The sequence below is a fragment of the Aulonocara sp. 'chitande type north' Nkhata Bay genome, linkage group LG3, assembly GCF_057382095.1.
Source record: "Aulonocara sp. 'chitande type north' Nkhata Bay isolate Kocher_YH1m ecotype deep benthic linkage group LG3, A_spYH_male_GT1.1, whole genome shotgun sequence".
Lineage (NCBI taxonomy): Eukaryota > Metazoa > Chordata > Actinopteri > Cichliformes > Cichlidae > Aulonocara > Aulonocara sp. 'chitande type north' Nkhata Bay.
The window spans coordinates 12,294,667-12,311,655 of NC_141346.1; the positions used below are offsets into that span (position 1 = coordinate 12,294,667).

At 40.4% G+C, this 16,989-nt stretch overlaps 1 protein-coding gene across 2 annotated transcripts in view; it reads right to left on the minus strand.

Annotated features, from left to right (window-relative positions):
* Positions 1-2,055: 2,055 nt before the first annotated feature.
* Positions 2,056-16,989, minus strand: part of LOC147333997 (uncharacterized) — a 118,148-nt gene continuing 103,214 nt past the window's right edge. For both annotated transcript variants that reach the window (XM_086286547.1, XM_086286546.1), the window contains exons 2-3: positions 4,187-4,292; positions 2,056-3,731 (exon numbers count right to left, since the gene is read on the minus strand). In XM_086286547.1, the coding sequence (XP_086142673.1) occupies positions 2,487-3,731; positions 4,187-4,204 (1,263 nt within the window). In that variant the 5' untranslated portion in view covers positions 4,205-4,292 and the 3' untranslated portion in view covers positions 2,056-2,486. The remainder of the gene's footprint in view (positions 3,732-4,186; positions 4,293-16,989) is intronic.

The window sequence follows — 16,989 nt, forward strand, 5'->3', positions numbered from 1 at the left end:
TGTACCAAAAAACTCTGTACCTCCCTCCAACCACACACTTCTTCGGGTTTGCCATCAGCACTGCCTGCCTCAGGGAATCCAGGACTGTGACCAACCACTGCACATGCTCCACTGAGGTATCACTATGAATGATGACATCATCCAGGTAAGAAACAGCATATGCAGTGTGAGGACACAGCTATTGCTACAGGAAGTGCTGAAAACTGGCCGGGGCTTCAAACAAGCCAAACGGAAGTGTGACGAATTGGTACGAACCACACAGAGTGGAGGAGGCCGTTTTTGTCTTTGGACTCTGCAGACAAGGGAATCTGCCAATCAGCTGTGTTTCAAAGTGGTGCTCCATGAGAGTCGTGCACACGGGCAAGGGGGAGAACACATCTGCAAAGCGCTGTTGCAATGCAGGAACATCTGCTTTATTGGAATGTGTGAGATGTTAATCACAATGCATCTTAAACACACGCTCTAAAAGCGTCATGCCCACAGCACGTTTTTGAGAAAAATCAAATATTTTGGTCCTTGAAGATCATTTCAGAGTGTTTAATTAGCTGCAGGAACCCTGTTCTGTGTGAGTGGAGAACAGCCAAGTCGCCTCCTCTGATAAACCTCCACATGTACCACTGAAAACAGTTAAATTAGTTTGAATCTGAAATCAGAGCTCAAACTACTTGTTCTGAGACAATTTCTTCATTTTCACACCAAACTGTTTAATAACACAAACTTTACACAGAGTTCATCAAATATAACTAACACTTTAATATTATCAGGATTTCATAATACAAACGTCAAATCAACAGGGAAACAGCTGCAGAACATGTGGATCAAAATGAAGTCATTAAAAAACAACATGTGGACTTCAAGGATACAGTAAATACACTAAAGTGAAAGGAGAAGCCAAAATTTGAAGGAATTTGAATTAAGTAAAAGTAGTCACCTGTGATCTTTAAATTGGTCCTGATGTGTGCTGCTGTTTATAACTTTCAACATTTCTTTGCTGCCACTGTGAATATGAATGTGGTCTTTGCCTAATTAAATAAAGGTTACACTGACTCACTGCTTCATCTTCAGGTACAAACTGGTATTATATGGAAATACAGCCCAAAACCAGTTTAGCTTGAGTTTCTTTTTTCTGGACATAAAGTCACAGCAGGTGTTGTTTCAAAGCTGGTGGACAGATTTAGTTCATTTTGGAGGTTTTAAGAGCAACTGCTGTGAAAACATTTGTAGTTTTGGGAGAAAATGATTTAAGAGAAGATTTTACCACAGCAAAAGATTAAATATGAAGGAAGGATTGAAATTTAACTTAGGTAACACATAAAATGAATACAACTACTAAACACTACTGTGTCCTAATAAACAAAGAATAAAATGTAACAGCGATAACATTTTAGAGAATTAAAATCCCTCAAAGGAAAAAAAAATAAAATTGATATGCATATCTATACATGCAGCTTCCTAAATGTAACATTCAGGATTATTCACTGCAGCTCCAGAAATCAGAGCTACCTCATCAGATCCAAGTGTGACATCAGCTGACACTCTTTACAGGAGATTCCATCTGAACTCTGTGGAGCCTGATCTCAAGGTTTTTAAGTCTGAGCCTGAAACCAGAAGAGGATCTTTCTCTCTCTTCAGATTCATTGTGATCCAGTGATTTCAGTCCTGCATGATCAGGCTGATGTTTGCATAGAGCAGATAATGAAGTGAAGGTTTTTGCACATTGGTAACAGTGAAACAGTTTATTTACAGCGTGGGATCGTTTGTGTTCGGAGTATGAACTGAGATTCCTGAAGCTCTTGTCACACTGGTCACAGCTGAAGTTCACCTCCATGTGTGTACGTTCATGTTTGTTACGATGACCTGATTGTGACCAGCTTTTGTCACAGTGTCTGCACTTGTATGGTGTCTCTCCTGTGTGGATTCCCTTATGCTTTTTCATTGAGCTTATTTCCAGTGGTGAAGGATGACCCACACTGGTCACAGATGTGCTTTTTGACCCCACTGTGGAAGAGTTCATGTATTTTAATGTATTTGGTGTGTGGAAGCCTCTCCCACATTCTTTGCAGTAGTTCATTTTGTCTCCAGTGTGTCTACGTTGATGTGGTTTTAGGTCCCGTTGATGATTGGAAGTTTTTCCACAAAGATCACAGAGAAACTCTTTCCCACCACCACAGTGACGACAGGGTTGAGAAATGGATCCATGTGCGTCGCTCCACTTCTAAACAAAGACATTGTAAGTCAGGGAATTCCTTCAACGTTTTTATCCTGAACGTCGCCTGAAACAAAGAGCATCTCTGCCAACGTCCAATTACATTTTACTGTTTACATTATAACACTCAGCTTACTGAGTGAAAATGAGTCTTCATTTTTCCAAACAGTTCATTCAGTATAACTCCATAAGTTTACTGATCATATTTGTTCCAAACAATCAGGTTAAAATTACAAGATAAAAAACTAAATACATCCTCACAGTAACTGCACTTGTAGAGTTACTTTCTGGTGTGGATCTGTTGGTGTTTTTTCAGCTGATGTGGAAATTTAAAAGACTTTCCACACAAGTCACAGCTGTAGGCTTTAACTTCACTGTGGATGATTTGGTGGTTTTTTAAGTGTCCAGCCTGGGTAAAAGACTTTCCACACAAGTCACAGTTGTAAGGTTTAAATCCACTGTGGATGAGTTGGTGTGTTTTTAAGCTTCCAGCATGGGTAAAAGACTTTCCACACAGGTCACAGTTGTACGCTTTAACTCCACTGTGGATGAGTTTGTGTGTTTTTAAGTTTCCAGCCTGGGTAAAAGACTTTCCACACAAGTCACAGATGTAAGGTTTAACTCCACTGTGGATGACTTGGTGTTTTTTTAGGCTTAGAGCCCAGGTAAAATCCTTCCCACACAAGTCACAGCTGTAAGGTTTAACTCCAGTGTGGATGAGTTGGTGTGCTTTTAAGTTTCCAGCCTGGGTAAAAGACTTTCCACACAAGTCACAGCTGTAAGGTTTAACTCCACTGTGGATGAGTTGGTGTTTTTTTAGGGTTAGAGCCCAGGTAAAATCCTTCCCACACAAGTCACAGTTGTAAGGTTTAACTCCAGTGTGGATGAGTTGGTGTGTTTTTAAGTGTCCAGCCTGGGTAAAAGACTTTCCACACAAGTCACAGTTGTAAGGTTTAACTCCAGTGTGGATGAGTTGGTGTTTTTTTAAGTGTCCAGCCTGGGTAAAAGACTTTCCACACAAGTCACAGCTGTGAGGTTTAACTTCACTGTGGATGAGTTGGTGTTTTTTTAAGTGTCCAGTCTGGGTAAAAGACTTTCCACACAAGTCGCAGCTGTAAGGTTTAAATCCACTGTGGATGAGTTGGTGTTTTTTTAAGTTTCCAGCGTGGGTAAAAGACTTTCCACACAAGTCACAGCTGTAAGGTTTAACTCCACTGTGGATGACTTGGTGTCTTTTTAAGTGTCCAGTCTGGGTAAAAGACTTTCCACACAAGTCGCAGCTGTAAGGTTTAAATCCACTGTGGATGAGTTGGTGTTTTTTTAAGTTTCCAGCGTGGGTAAAAGACTTTCCACACAAGTCACAGCTGTAAGGTTTAACTCCACTGTGGATGACTTGGTGTCTTTTTAAGTCTCCAGCCCGGGTAAAATCCTTCCCGCACTCATCACAGCTGTAGGTTTTCTCTCCCTTTCTTCTGTGAGGTTTGTCGGCCTCCTGAGAGCGCTGACTTCTCGCTCCATGTTGGTCCTGCAGTGACAGAGATACAAACACAGGCAGTGTGTGAAATGCAGTCGTGGAACAAACTGAAACTCCCTCCATTGGTGGAATCAGACATGTCAAAAAAACACATTGTTGGTGTGTTACCACCACCTTCTGGTAATACTATCACATTACAATGATGTGCTACAAAGAGAGTTGTAATGAAAATGACATTATTGAAGAAATATTGATCATCAAAGAAACTCTTTTACTTCAAAAAAAATTCTGAGTTCGACTGATGATATTGTTGTTTCAATGTGTGTAGAGAAAATATGATCTTTGTATTTTCTTGTAACTTCTGTGGTTTTTGGTTGTGAATGTAGATTCTGTATATATGGAGGAGCCCAGGATGGAAAAGATAAAGCTGCTGTTAACAGGTTTTTAAAAACCAACCAGCTGTGCACGCAGTTTCAATAACAGTGTAACTGTGATGTTTTTCTTACCTTTTGTGTTGAAGACATTGTTTCCTCTGTAGTGGCTGAGCTGAGTCCAAATGGCTGAAATTGTTCCTCTGCTGCACCACCAGACTCTTCTCCTCCTGTTACTCAGCTTGGACACAAAAAGTATATATATGTGTATTTTATCCCTGACAAAAAGAAGCAGAGCAAATAAACATGACTAAACTCCTCAGTGACAACAATACCTATGAAGCTTCAAGGTGAAACCCCAGAAGCAACTACAAAAAGAAAGTCATCAGTTGCCTACAAGAACTTGAAAGGGAAAAACCACTGACCCCCCCTGCACATCACCACCTTTACCCAGGGGATGCTACACCCTGTATATATGGACTTCCATAGATCCACAAAGATGGAGTCCCGATCAGTCTCAATGGTAGCAGTATAAACTCAGCCACCTACAACATTTCAAGCACCTCATTACCATCCTAGCTCCCCTAGGATGGTAATGAGGACTTTAAAAAACATTTCGAAACTCACTATGTTAATGTGGAATTATTTTACAAATGGAGAATTTATTCTACAATTCATTATTTAAGCACAGAATTCTTTATTTTGATGTGCGTGGCTCTTGTTGTCCTCCATATAGGGGTGTCAAAAATCATAGAGGAAGTGGCATGAGGAGGTACATGTTTAAGGTGTTAACAACACACGGTGTGGTTTGCTAGGTTAACTCACAAGCAGAATTTAGCTGTGCTTGACTACAATAGAGACTTTCCTCTTTAGGTGTTTCTGAAACAAGAAGGTGTAGTAAACAGATTTGTTTCAGAAAAAGGCGACAGTAATTAAAATGACATACATAAGCACTAGGGCTGCCACAAATGATTATTTTGATAGTCGACTAGTCACCAATATTTTTTGCGATTAGTCGACTAATCAGATCATGCATCCATTGGACGTAAAACATACAGCTTATTGCACCAGCATGCATCTGCTCTTATATAACTATCATTAGCTTACAGCTTTAAGTGTTTAAAGTATGTGCTAAGTAAAAATAAAGACAAGATGATAGTTTATTACATTTTAATGAAATTTGCAGATTGTTTCGGTGAAGTTTAATAAACTCCTTGCTATCTAAAATATAACGGGACACCGGAGTATATTCTCGAGCATCTCATGCTTCTGATAATCAGCTGTCTGCTTGACGTTTATTCAGCTGTGTAAAAACTATAACTTTAATCTCAGCCAAACCGATTTACTCAGGAACAAATAAAATACTAAAAAAAAAGCCAAACAATAACATTTGTAAGTTATCTAAGTGACTTATATATGTTTAACCTGAGTAGTGAAAGACAGCGGTGGGTTTGACAACGATTTGCCGGGAGTCCGGTGCTCTCATGGGCTCTAGTGAGCCTTGAACCCCGGCTAGCTATCGAGCTAGTGGGCAACAGACGTCTCCGAAAATGTCGGAGCGCTTTTGAAAATATGTGGTGTCTTGGTAAACTGAGCAGATACATTCAGTTACATTCTGAAAATATGTTAAACGTTTATTTTGTGACACAGAAAGAATAATAAGAGTAATATTACAACTAGCTGCCACCATTGTTGAAAACTGAGCTGGGCTGCGCTATGAATTCTGGGACAGAGCTACTTCTTCTTCGGGGTTTAACGGCAGCTAGCATCCTTGTGCATGCAGTGCTGCCATCTTCTGTTTCAGTCCGTTATTACACTCTTAAATCCTACTACTTATTCCTGCGTCTTTTGTGATCTTACAAAGCTTCAAACGATGCGTCGACTATTAAATCAGTCGTCGACGCTTTTGATAGTCGACGTAATCGTGGCAGCCCTAATAAGCACAGAATGTTTTAATCCTACTAACACATACACACACATGCAATGCAATGAATACCAGATGGTATTTTAAGCCTGTGTTTCTGATTTTATCATCTTGTTCAACTCACTTAGTAAGATGAGAAGTTTTTAGGAATAATTTTTGATTTACGTCTTAAATTGGACAAGTATGTAAAGAAGATTGCTAAGACGGTCAAGGCTAATCTGAATTGTTTTGAGTTAATTCAGCACTATATACCTGCTTCAGCAGCTCAGTTATTTATGCATTTGTCACGTTCCTGGGTCTTTTGAACCAGTGTTTTGAGTTCTATGTTTAAGTTCTTTAGGTCAGCGAAGTTCATTTGGTTATTAGATTTCTCTTTTATTTTCTTCCCCTGTATTTAAGTTTCCTCACCCTTTGTGTTTCATGCCGAGTGTCTTATGTTATCAAGTTTGTATTGTCATGTCTGTGTCTCATGTTTCCTGTTTTATTTTGAAGGTCTGTCTCCTATGTCAAATCTGTCCGATGGCATCATTTAGGGCTGCACAATTAACTGTTAGAAAATCGCGATCTCAATTCATACTTATGTGCAATCTCATTTCCAAATGACAATGATGTAAGAAAAGAAAAAAAAAGATGACGATTGTACCGCGTTTTGCTCCGGGACATAATCTGCATGAAAACAAGCGCTCACTCTTCATGCTCAACAAATGACAAGGGCAGAGCCTTATACCACGTGATACAGAAGCCAGCTGGAAGGGGAAAAAACAACGAAGAGCACGTGAGAGAAACTGCCGGAGGGGAGAAACCACAATGAGTGCAGAGGAAAAGCTCTGATGGTGGTGAGAATGACAACCCCACTGTAACATTAATTCCAAGAAAAGGTTCTCGTTCCTCCATGTGGAAGGTTTTTGGTTTCAAAGAAGATGAGAGTCAAAAAGATATCATTTGCAAGCTGTGTTTTGCCATAGTAGCAGCACCGCAAGCTAACACTACGAATTTGTATAACCACCTTAAACGTCACCATAAAGTGCAATATGACGAAGCTGTAAAGGCCAAGAAAGTGACAGGAGAAAATCAGTCCCCGTCAACCACCCAAACATCAGTAACGGGAACCTTATACAGCACTTCCCCATACCCGTCAAACTCCCCCAGGCACAAAGAAATTACGGAGTAAGTGCAATAAATATTTATATTGGAAAAGAAAATCGTGAGAGAATCGTGATCTCAATTCTAAGCAAAAAAATTGTGATTCTCATTTTATGCAAAATGGTGCAGCCCTGGCATCATTGTCACATTTTAGAGAAACATAATCTACTTAGTTTTAGGAGTTTTAATCATTTGTGTTTGTAGCAAGGGGAATTGCATTTACCTGTGTGTTCCGCCCGGAGTCTTGAGAGTGTAACACCCGAAGGTGAGAAGCAGAGACTCATGACTGTTTATTAAGAGTTTAATAAAAGTTTACCTTGGAGGAGGGAAAGTTCAACCGAGCATCTTGTGAAGTTTAGAGAGAACAAGATGAAACATGGTGGCAGCTGAGGCAAGGGTAACAGTAAGTGAGCTGATGAGAAAAATCGATGAACACTGTAATCCCAAAGTTAATGAGACTGTCGAGAGATACAGATTTTTTGCATGCAATCAGGCTCCAGGAGAAAATATTGATAAATATGTTACGGACCTGAGAATGCTGGCGAGCACCTGCAACTTTGGACAATTAAAAGACTCACTGATCAGAGACAGGATCGTCTGTGGCACGAACAGCTCCAGTTGGAGGGAAAGGTTGCTCAGAGAAGAGAACCTCACATTAGACAGATGTCTAGATATTTGTAGAGCAATGGAGATTTCAAGAGAATACAACAAAACAATAGCGGGACAGGCTGTAGAGGAACTGCATGCAGTAAAACAAAAAGAGAGAAAAAGACTGGATAAAGAGATATCATGCAGATTTTGTGGAAGAGCACATGAAAGACTCAAATCAAAATGCCCAGCATATGGAAAAAAATGCAAAAAATGTGGCAAAGAAAATCATTTTGCATGCAGGAGTAAAAGCAGACAGAGTGAAAATGGAAAAAAGGTCCACACAGTGACGGAGCAGGACTCTGATTCCTGTGAGGACATAATGACTGTCACAGCTATGACACAGACTGCAGTAGAAGTGAACCAGATCAGAGAATCAGACATGAAAAAACGAGAGCAGCTGTTTGCAGGCATGATGATTGGCAACAGCCTGGTCAAGTTTCAAGTTGACTGCAGTGCAACCTGCAACGTTATTCCCATCAACTTGTTGAACCCGAACATCAAAATGGAGCACACAGACAAGGTTCTTGTGATGTACAATAAGTCAAGGCTGTGTCCATTAGGAAAGTGTAAGGTCAAGCTGACAAACCCAAGAAAAAACAAATAGTACAGAGTCGAGTTCCAAGTGGTAGAGGAGGATTGTAAAACACCTCTACTTGGGAGAACAGCTAGTGAAGAAATGAAGCTAATACAAGTTAAATATGATAACATCTGTGCTTTGGACAGCTCAGTGACAACAGCTCCATCAGAGAAAAACGCATGGTTGTTGGAAGAGATAAAGCCTGAGTTTCAGGATGTGTTTACAGGAGATGGATGTTTGCAAGGTGAATATGAGCTGGAAATCGACACAACAGCGCAGCCCGTCAAACTGCCAAAACGCACAGTCCCAGTGTCGATGATGAAACCACTGAAAGAGGAACTGATGAGCCTTGCAGACAGACAAATAATAGCACCGGTGGATTGTAGGACTGATTGGATCAGTGGGATGGTGACAGTGCAGAAGCCAAATGGCAAACCCAGGATATGTATTGACCCAAGACCACTCAACAAAGCTTTGAAGCGTAGTCACTTCCCGTTACCAACAATAGATGACATCTTGCCAGATGTGTCAAAAGCGAAATTTTTCACAGTTTGTGATGTGAAACATGGCTTTTGGCATGTGAAGCTTACAGAAGAGTCAAGCCATCTCACGACATTCGCAACACCATTTGGTCGCTTTCGTTGGCTGAGAATGCCGATGCGGATCAGCCCAGCACCAGAGGTCTTTCAGCGCAAACTGATGCAAGCGTTAGAGAACCTGCCAGGCACATACATCATTGCTGATGACATCCTGATCACTGGAAAAGGAGAGACGACTGAGTTGGCAGAAATGGATCATGACAGAAACCTGAGACTTTTCCTGGAACGCTGCAGAGAGAGAAACATCAAATTAAATGTGGAAAAACTCAAGCTTAGAAGACAGGAAGTACCATACATCGGACATCTACTCACAGCAGAAGGGCTGAGAGCTGACCCAGAGAAGGTACGGGCCATCACAGAGATGCCAGCACCAACTGATATAAAAGGGGTGCAGAGACTAGTTGGAATGGTCAACTATTTATCAAAGTTTTACAAGCATCTGTCAGACAACTGTGAGCCTCTCAGACAACTGACGCACAGAGACAGCCTATGGGAGTGGACAGACGTGCAGGAAGATGCATTTAAAAGACTGAAAGAAAGACTAACACAAGTCCCAGTTTTGAAATATTAATAATAATAATAATAATAATAATTACAGCCCTGAAGAAGAGCTGACGCTGCAGTGTGATGCCGGCGAGACAGGACTGGGAGCAGCTCTGACTCAACATGGAAAACCAGTGGCATTTGCAAGTTGTGCATTGACGCTCACTGAACGAGGTTATGCACAAATTGAAAAGGAATGCTTAGCTATTGTGTTTGGGATGGAGAAATTCCACCAATATACATATGGTCGTCTTGTGAGAGTGCAATCAGACCACAAGCCACTCGAGAACATTATTAAAAAGCCACTGTTACATGCACCTAAGAGACTGCAAAGGATGTTATTAAGGCTGCAAAAATATGATATAACCATAACATATGTTCCAGGCCGCGACATGCTACTTCCTGATACGCTGAATAGGGCCTACCTGCAGGATAGCATCAAAAGCCAGACGGAGTTGGAGACAGAATGTGTCAACATGGTGGACTATGTACCTGTTTCAACAGAAAGCATGGACAGAATACGGGCAGGGACAAGAACCGACCACACACTACAAACACTGATAAAAACAATACAAAAGGGGTGGCCGGCCCGTAAGAAAGATGTACCTGTTGAAATAACCCAGTTCCAATCTTTGCAGGATGAACTGAGCTCAAAGGATGGATTGGTCTTCAAGGGAGAGAGAATGGTGATTCCAGAAGCACTGCAGGCAGATATAACACAGGGAATTCACTCAACACACATCGGCACAGAAGGGTGCCTCAGGAGAGCTAGAGACTGTGTCTACTGGCACGGTATGAACGACCACATCAAAAAGTACATCGCTACACGTGACATATGTCGGTCTGTGGATGTAAAACAACAGAAAGAGACACTAAAACCACACGAGCCGACCACTAGACCATGGACCAAAGTTGGGACAGATTTATTCAACTTTGAGGGTAGGGACTACCTAATAACTGTTGATTATTACTCCAACTTTTGGGAGATAGATTATCTACCTGATACCAAGTCGAGTACTGTGATTAGGAAACTAAAGGCTCATTTCGCACGTCAGGGAATCCCAAATATTGTTTTTTCTGACAACGGGCCCCAGTACAGCTCAACAGAGTTTGCCAACTTCAGCTGGAAATGGGAATTTCGACACCATACCTCATCACCTGGCTATCCGCAGAGCAACGGCAAAGCTGAGTCTGCCGTTAAAACTGCCAAACGACTCATGAAAAAGGCAAAATTGGCTGGACAGGATCCATATTTGGCCTTATTGGACCACAGAAACACCCCAACACAAGGTTTAACTACCAGCCCTGCACAGAGACTGTTAAGCAGGAGGACGAGGACACTCCTCCCAATAGGAGACAGATTGTTGCAACCCAAAGTGACTGACAACAAGTTAGCACTGATGAAAAACAGAAAGAGACAAACAAAGTACTACAACAAGACAGCGAAGGACATGGACACATTAAACCCAGGAGACTTGGTGCGAGTCCAACCTTTTGAACCACACAACTTATGGACCAAAGCTAGAGTGTGTAACACTCTGGGAAACAGATCCTATGATGTGGAGTTGGACAACGGCAGAGTCCTCAGAAGAAATCGTCGCCATCTGAGGCGAGCTGTGGAGGTCAAAAAAGACATGTCAGCACATCTCCAGCCTGAGGGACAGAACATTACTGTGCCGACACAGAGCAAAGAGAACACACAAAACAGCACTACCAGGTCAGGACGGGTAGTACAACAACCTGGATATCTGAAGGACTATGTATGCAGTGTGTGAGTTATATGTTGTGATTTGTTTACTGGTCAGAGGAAAGACAAAAGAAAAAAAAAACCCATCTGTGAGGACATTTTGAGTTATATGTTGTGATTTGTTTACTGGTTAGAGAACAGAGCAAAACATCTGCGATAATATTTTGAGTTATGGCTTTGTGATCTGTTTACTTGTTTGGAAGGAAAGAAAAAAATAATAAGGAAAAGAGAAAAAAAATGGAAAAAATGAATAAAAGTAACACTAAAAAAAAGTAAGTGGAAGGCAGAATTTTCATTTTTGAAGAAAATGGTGTCCAACAAACAAATGTCATGTCTAAGTTTTGTTCCAGTTGCAAACTGAGTTCTCAACTTATGAATAGTTCATTGTCTTTGTAAAAGAAAAGGGATGTAGCAAGCGGAATTGCTGTGTGTTCCGCCCGGAGTCTTGAGAGTGTAACACCGGAAGGTGAGAAGCAGAGACTCATGACTGTTTATTAAGAGTTTAATAAAAGTTTACCTCAGAGGAGGGAAAGTTCAACCAAGCATCTTGTGAAGTTTATAGAGAGAACAAGATGAAACAGTGTTTTCTTAAATTGAACGGAAACTGTAAGATATCATATCGCAGATCTAAATTTGGTCAGATGGCATTTTCCATAGAGGCTTGCAATCTGTGGAACCCACTTCCAACCAAAATCAAATTGATTACAGACATCAGATCCTTTCTATTGAAGGTTAAAGTTTGGTTAAAGGAAAATCAGAGATGTAGTCATTTTATTAATGATTTTATTTTTATTTATTGTCTATTAATTGTAGTTGTATTTACGATGTATTTTGGCTTTATGAAAATGTATGTTTTATGGTAAAATGTATTTATTTTGATTGTAAGCCCAACAAGGGACAATTGTTGAAAATTTGCAATAGCTATAAACTTATGTCCGTTACATCAGTTTCATGTTTTGTACTTGGACTATGTCAAACTGCACTGTCCCTTTTAAATAAATACATTCAAATTCAAATGTGTGAGGGATGCTCTACCATGACATACACCTGGTTACATGGGAATAAACTTATTATCTAATAGGACATTAGGGTTGTGTGAAATGTGTGTGGCTGGTGGATGAATGTTTTGGGGATTTATTTGGCGGCTACATTTTTCTTTTACCAAGTGGAACCTGTCAAGACGTTTTGGTTTGATTTATCAGTTTAAGGAGATGAGTATGCTTTGGCAAGTCCTAAAACTAGACTTTCATATTTTTATATTTTGTAGTATTTTCTTTTTTTTTCCTTTTCATGTTTGAGGAGTGCACTGAGAGTTTTGTTTGAGAGTCTGCTGTCCGTTAAGCAGGCCTGCATGATTGGAACTAAAAGTGCTATACAATAGTGTTGCTGGAAAATGATCGTAAAGTGAGCTTCTCCACATCGCAATGGGGACTTACTGGACTGATAATGGGGACAAATGGTTCACTGACTTGACACTGATACGCAGATTGCACCTACTCCAAGCAGACAAGGAAAGGGTAGATGTATGTATGTTTTTCCAGGAGCAGGAAGATGACAGCAACATCCTAGGGTCGCATGAGCTTGTGGGCCATGCAGACTTAATCTTGTAGTTGTTAATTTCTGTGTGTATTTACCAGCGCTGTTATGCATGTTGCAGTGGCACATTTCCTTTCCTATAAATCATATCACATTAGTAATAGTAATATTATTTCCTCACTTTAGTGTTCACCAGTTGTATGCATGCATGTAGAATGTTATCACCAGTGGGCCCCATGTTATTGCACCCTCACAGTGGACCCATCGTAGACTGGAAGAGCTCCAGACATCCTGCTCTAAGGGAGGTGACGGGTGGTCATAACGTTTCTTAGTGTGGGAGAAGGTCATGGATGAGCTGGACTGAACCTTTAGGTATGCATGATGTGCTGTGGAATGTTCTTTGTTTGAGAGTGTCTGTGATGGTGTATATAAGATATAAGGGTGGTGGCCGAATTTCCGAGATGATCCTTGTGTTGGCTGGCATGTTTCCATTCAAATTGTAAAGTGTTTATTAAACCCACTTCAAATCCAGCTCACAAGGTGTGTTGCAGCTAATTTTGAAATGTTCTATAAGAATGTGGCGTTGTCAAGCAGGATTCCTCAGGTGAGTTTTGCTAAATCACCAGCACGCGATGCCTGGTCATCCTAAGGGAAAATTGCCTCAGTCCGGTGCATTTCAAGGTCCTGTAACCATCCGTCGGTAAACCGTACCTGGGCTTGTTGCAGTGGCCTGAAGTTACTAAACTTCATGAGTGTATGCACTCATGAAGTTTATTAACTTCAGGTCACATTGTTCTCCTTTGTTTTGTACATACCTTTTTTGGGGGGCAAAGAAAAAGAAAGAATTTATTGGAACCGGAGAATGAACGTTTTGCGGTGCTACAAATGCTTGCATTTGATGCGGTACTTGGAATGTTTTGCCATGAGTTCCCGGCATGCAATGCGCAAAAGAAGAGCTGGGCGATAGAACGATAACGATATCTATCGCGATATAACTTTTACTCGATAGAGAAATTAAACTATCGCGATAGACCTCGCCGCTCTTGTCCTCTTTAAAAAAAAAAAAAAAAAAAAAAAAAAAAAGAGGTCAGCCAATCCAAATTAAGTAGCGCAGAGCCGAACCAATCACAGCCACAGCGTCACGTCGTGTGACTTGTTACGTACAGCGCAAGTGCCAAGCCGTACATTTGTATTTGTTTGAGAAGCAGCCAGCGACCGTAACGCCCGGGTAATGGAGGAAATGAGTGTGCCAACTAGAAAAATCAACCGAGCGTGACCGAAGGTTACCGAAGAGAAAACAGATGATGGTTCCAATGCCGGAGAGATTGTCGAACGGAAGAGCCATAGAAGTTCCGTAGTGTGAAGGTATTTCGGCTATTTCAAGTCTGACAAAAAACAGAGTAGCGTGCACTGTAAATTGTGCCGGAAGCAAGTCTGGAAATACAATAAACTGGTGCATGCGTCACACTGTGCGCCACGTTATTGTTTCGGTGAAATGAATTTCTACAATACTGTTACTGTTAATTCTACTCTCTGCAGTGTTTAAATGCTTACATATACACACAGTTACTGTCCCTCCACACATACGACTCGGTTCTGCTTCTATGCCCCAGCTTTGTTTACTTTTTCCCACCGAGGCTTCTAGACTTCTGATTGGCCAACATTTCTGCACGATTAGGAATCTAGCTCCACCTGCTGCTTTGGCAAGTTCATAGCAGCGTTTTCCTTCATTTCTGCCTTTATGTGTGGACGGGATTATTTTTTAAAACGAAAACGGAAAATTTCCGTTTTCAAAAATACCCGTGTACGTGTGGACGTAACCTCAGTCTCTGACTGGAAGCGCTAATTCGTCATTCGGCTTTTGTCAGACTAAAGTAACTGTTAAAACTTTTTGAAAAGCTAAGCTATACAACAAGGAGAGATTGATAATTTCCTTTTAGTTCTCAGTTTATTTGATATTGACAAAAGTTAGTCAGTTTTGTCTGTTCTTCTGTAAAACAAACTAAGACTTATTTTTAGAATTAATATTTTTGTTTCTAAGTGGAATTGACAATTTAGTCTGTTTCGTTTGTTCTATTTTGAAACTTAAACGCTTTAGCGGCTGCCTTTTGTGTAGTTTGCAATATTTGCCTTTATTTATCTGAAAAAGTCTCATGTTCCTTAAGTACATCTACCCTGTTGAACTTCATCCATCCATTCGCGTCCGCTTAATGGATGAACTTATGGGAAATAAATATATAAATAAAAACAAGCTGCTGATTATTTCACATTTTACTTGTGAGCAATGGCACATTTAAATCTTACAAATATAGTTATTTGGCTTATATCGTGATAGATATCGTTATCGCCTGAAATGAAAAAAACATGTCATGATATGAAAAAATCTTATATCGCCCAGCTCTACGCGAAAGTCACGTGGTCTGTTAATCTTTATTATTCACCCTGGGGTTGCCCTCCCCCAACTGCGGTAAAGTGAGCCGTCATTTGTGAGCCGCGGTCAAGCCAGCCGCCTCCTATCCGCCGCATAAATTTCCTTGCGCTTTTACACCAGTCTTTACGGTAGCGCCTTTTCGCTTTATATCCTGATTGAAAGCCTAGACTCGCGCACACATGCACGCGCGTGAACAGTCACACGCACGCGCGCACACAAATTACAATGGAACAGCCCAATACAGCCATCGTGACAGTCTGGTTGCATATTCAAAAATTCATTAAAAATCATTCTTAAAAGTTGATGCCAAGCTTTCAACACAATCCTCTTCTCGGACACCTACTTTACCTCTGGGCCAGTTTTTACCCAGATTTACTGTAATATTACTCAGAAATCACAGTAAACTCATATTCAGTGCAATACAGTCAATGCACTACAATTATGTTTATTTCAAAAATTCATTAAAAGTCATCCTGAATAGTTGAGGTCCAACTTTCAACACATCCCCCCTCTGGGACACCTACTGTACCTGTGTGCCAAGTTTCATCCAGATTTACTGTAGAATTCCTCAGAAATTAAAGGGTACTTGTATCCAATGCAGTCGGCCAATAAACTACAATTATGTCAATTTTCAAAAATTCATTAAAAATCATCCTGAGTAGTTGATGTCCAACTTTCAACACATCCCCCCTCTGGGACACCTACTGTACCTGTGTGCCAAGTTTCATCCAGATTTACTGTAGAATTCCTCAGAAATTAATGGAAACATTTATTCAATCTAATACAGCCAATGCACTACAATTGCGTCAATTTTCAGAAATTCATTAAAAATCATCCTGAGTAGTTGATGTACAACTTTCAACACATCCCTCCTCTGGGACACCTACTGTACCTGTGTGCCAATTTTCATCCAGATTTACTGTAGAATTCCTCAGAAATTAAAGGAAACTTATATTCAATTCAATACAGTCAATACAATAGAATTATGTCAATTTTCCAAAATTCATTAAAAATCATCCTGAGTAGTTGATGTACAACTTTCAACACATCCCTCCTCTAGGACACCTACTGTACCTGTGTGCCAGGTTTCAGCCCGATTTACTGTAGAATTCCTCAGAAATTAAAGGGTACTTGTATCCAATGCAGTCGGCCAATAAACTACAATTATGTCAATTTTCAAAAATTCATTAAAAATCATCCTGAGTAGTTGATGTCCAACTTTCAACACATCCCCCCTCTGGGACACCTACTGTACCTGTGTGCCAAGTTTCAGCCAGATTTACTGTAGAATTCCTCAGAAATTAAAGGGTACTTGTATCCAATGCAGTCAGCCAATACAATTTAATTATGTCAATTTTCAAAAATTCATGAAAAATCATCCTGAGTAGTTGATGTACAACTTTCAACACATCCCCCCTCTGGGACACCTACTGTACCTGTGTGCCAGGTTTCAGCCAGATTTACTGTAGAATTCCTCAGAAATTAAAGGGTACTTGTATCCAATGCAGTCAGCCAATACAATTTAATTATGTCAATTTTCAAAAATTCATTAAAAATCATCCTGAGTAGTTGATGTACAACTTTCAACACATCCCCCCTCTGGGACACCTACTGTACCTGTGTGCCAAGTTTCATCCAGATTTACTGTAGAATTCCTCAGAAATTAAAGGGTACTTTATTCAATCCAATACAGTCAATACAATAGAATTATGTCAATTTTCAAAAATTCATGAAAAATCATCCTGAGTAGTTGATGTACAACTTTCAACACATCCCCCCTCTGGGAC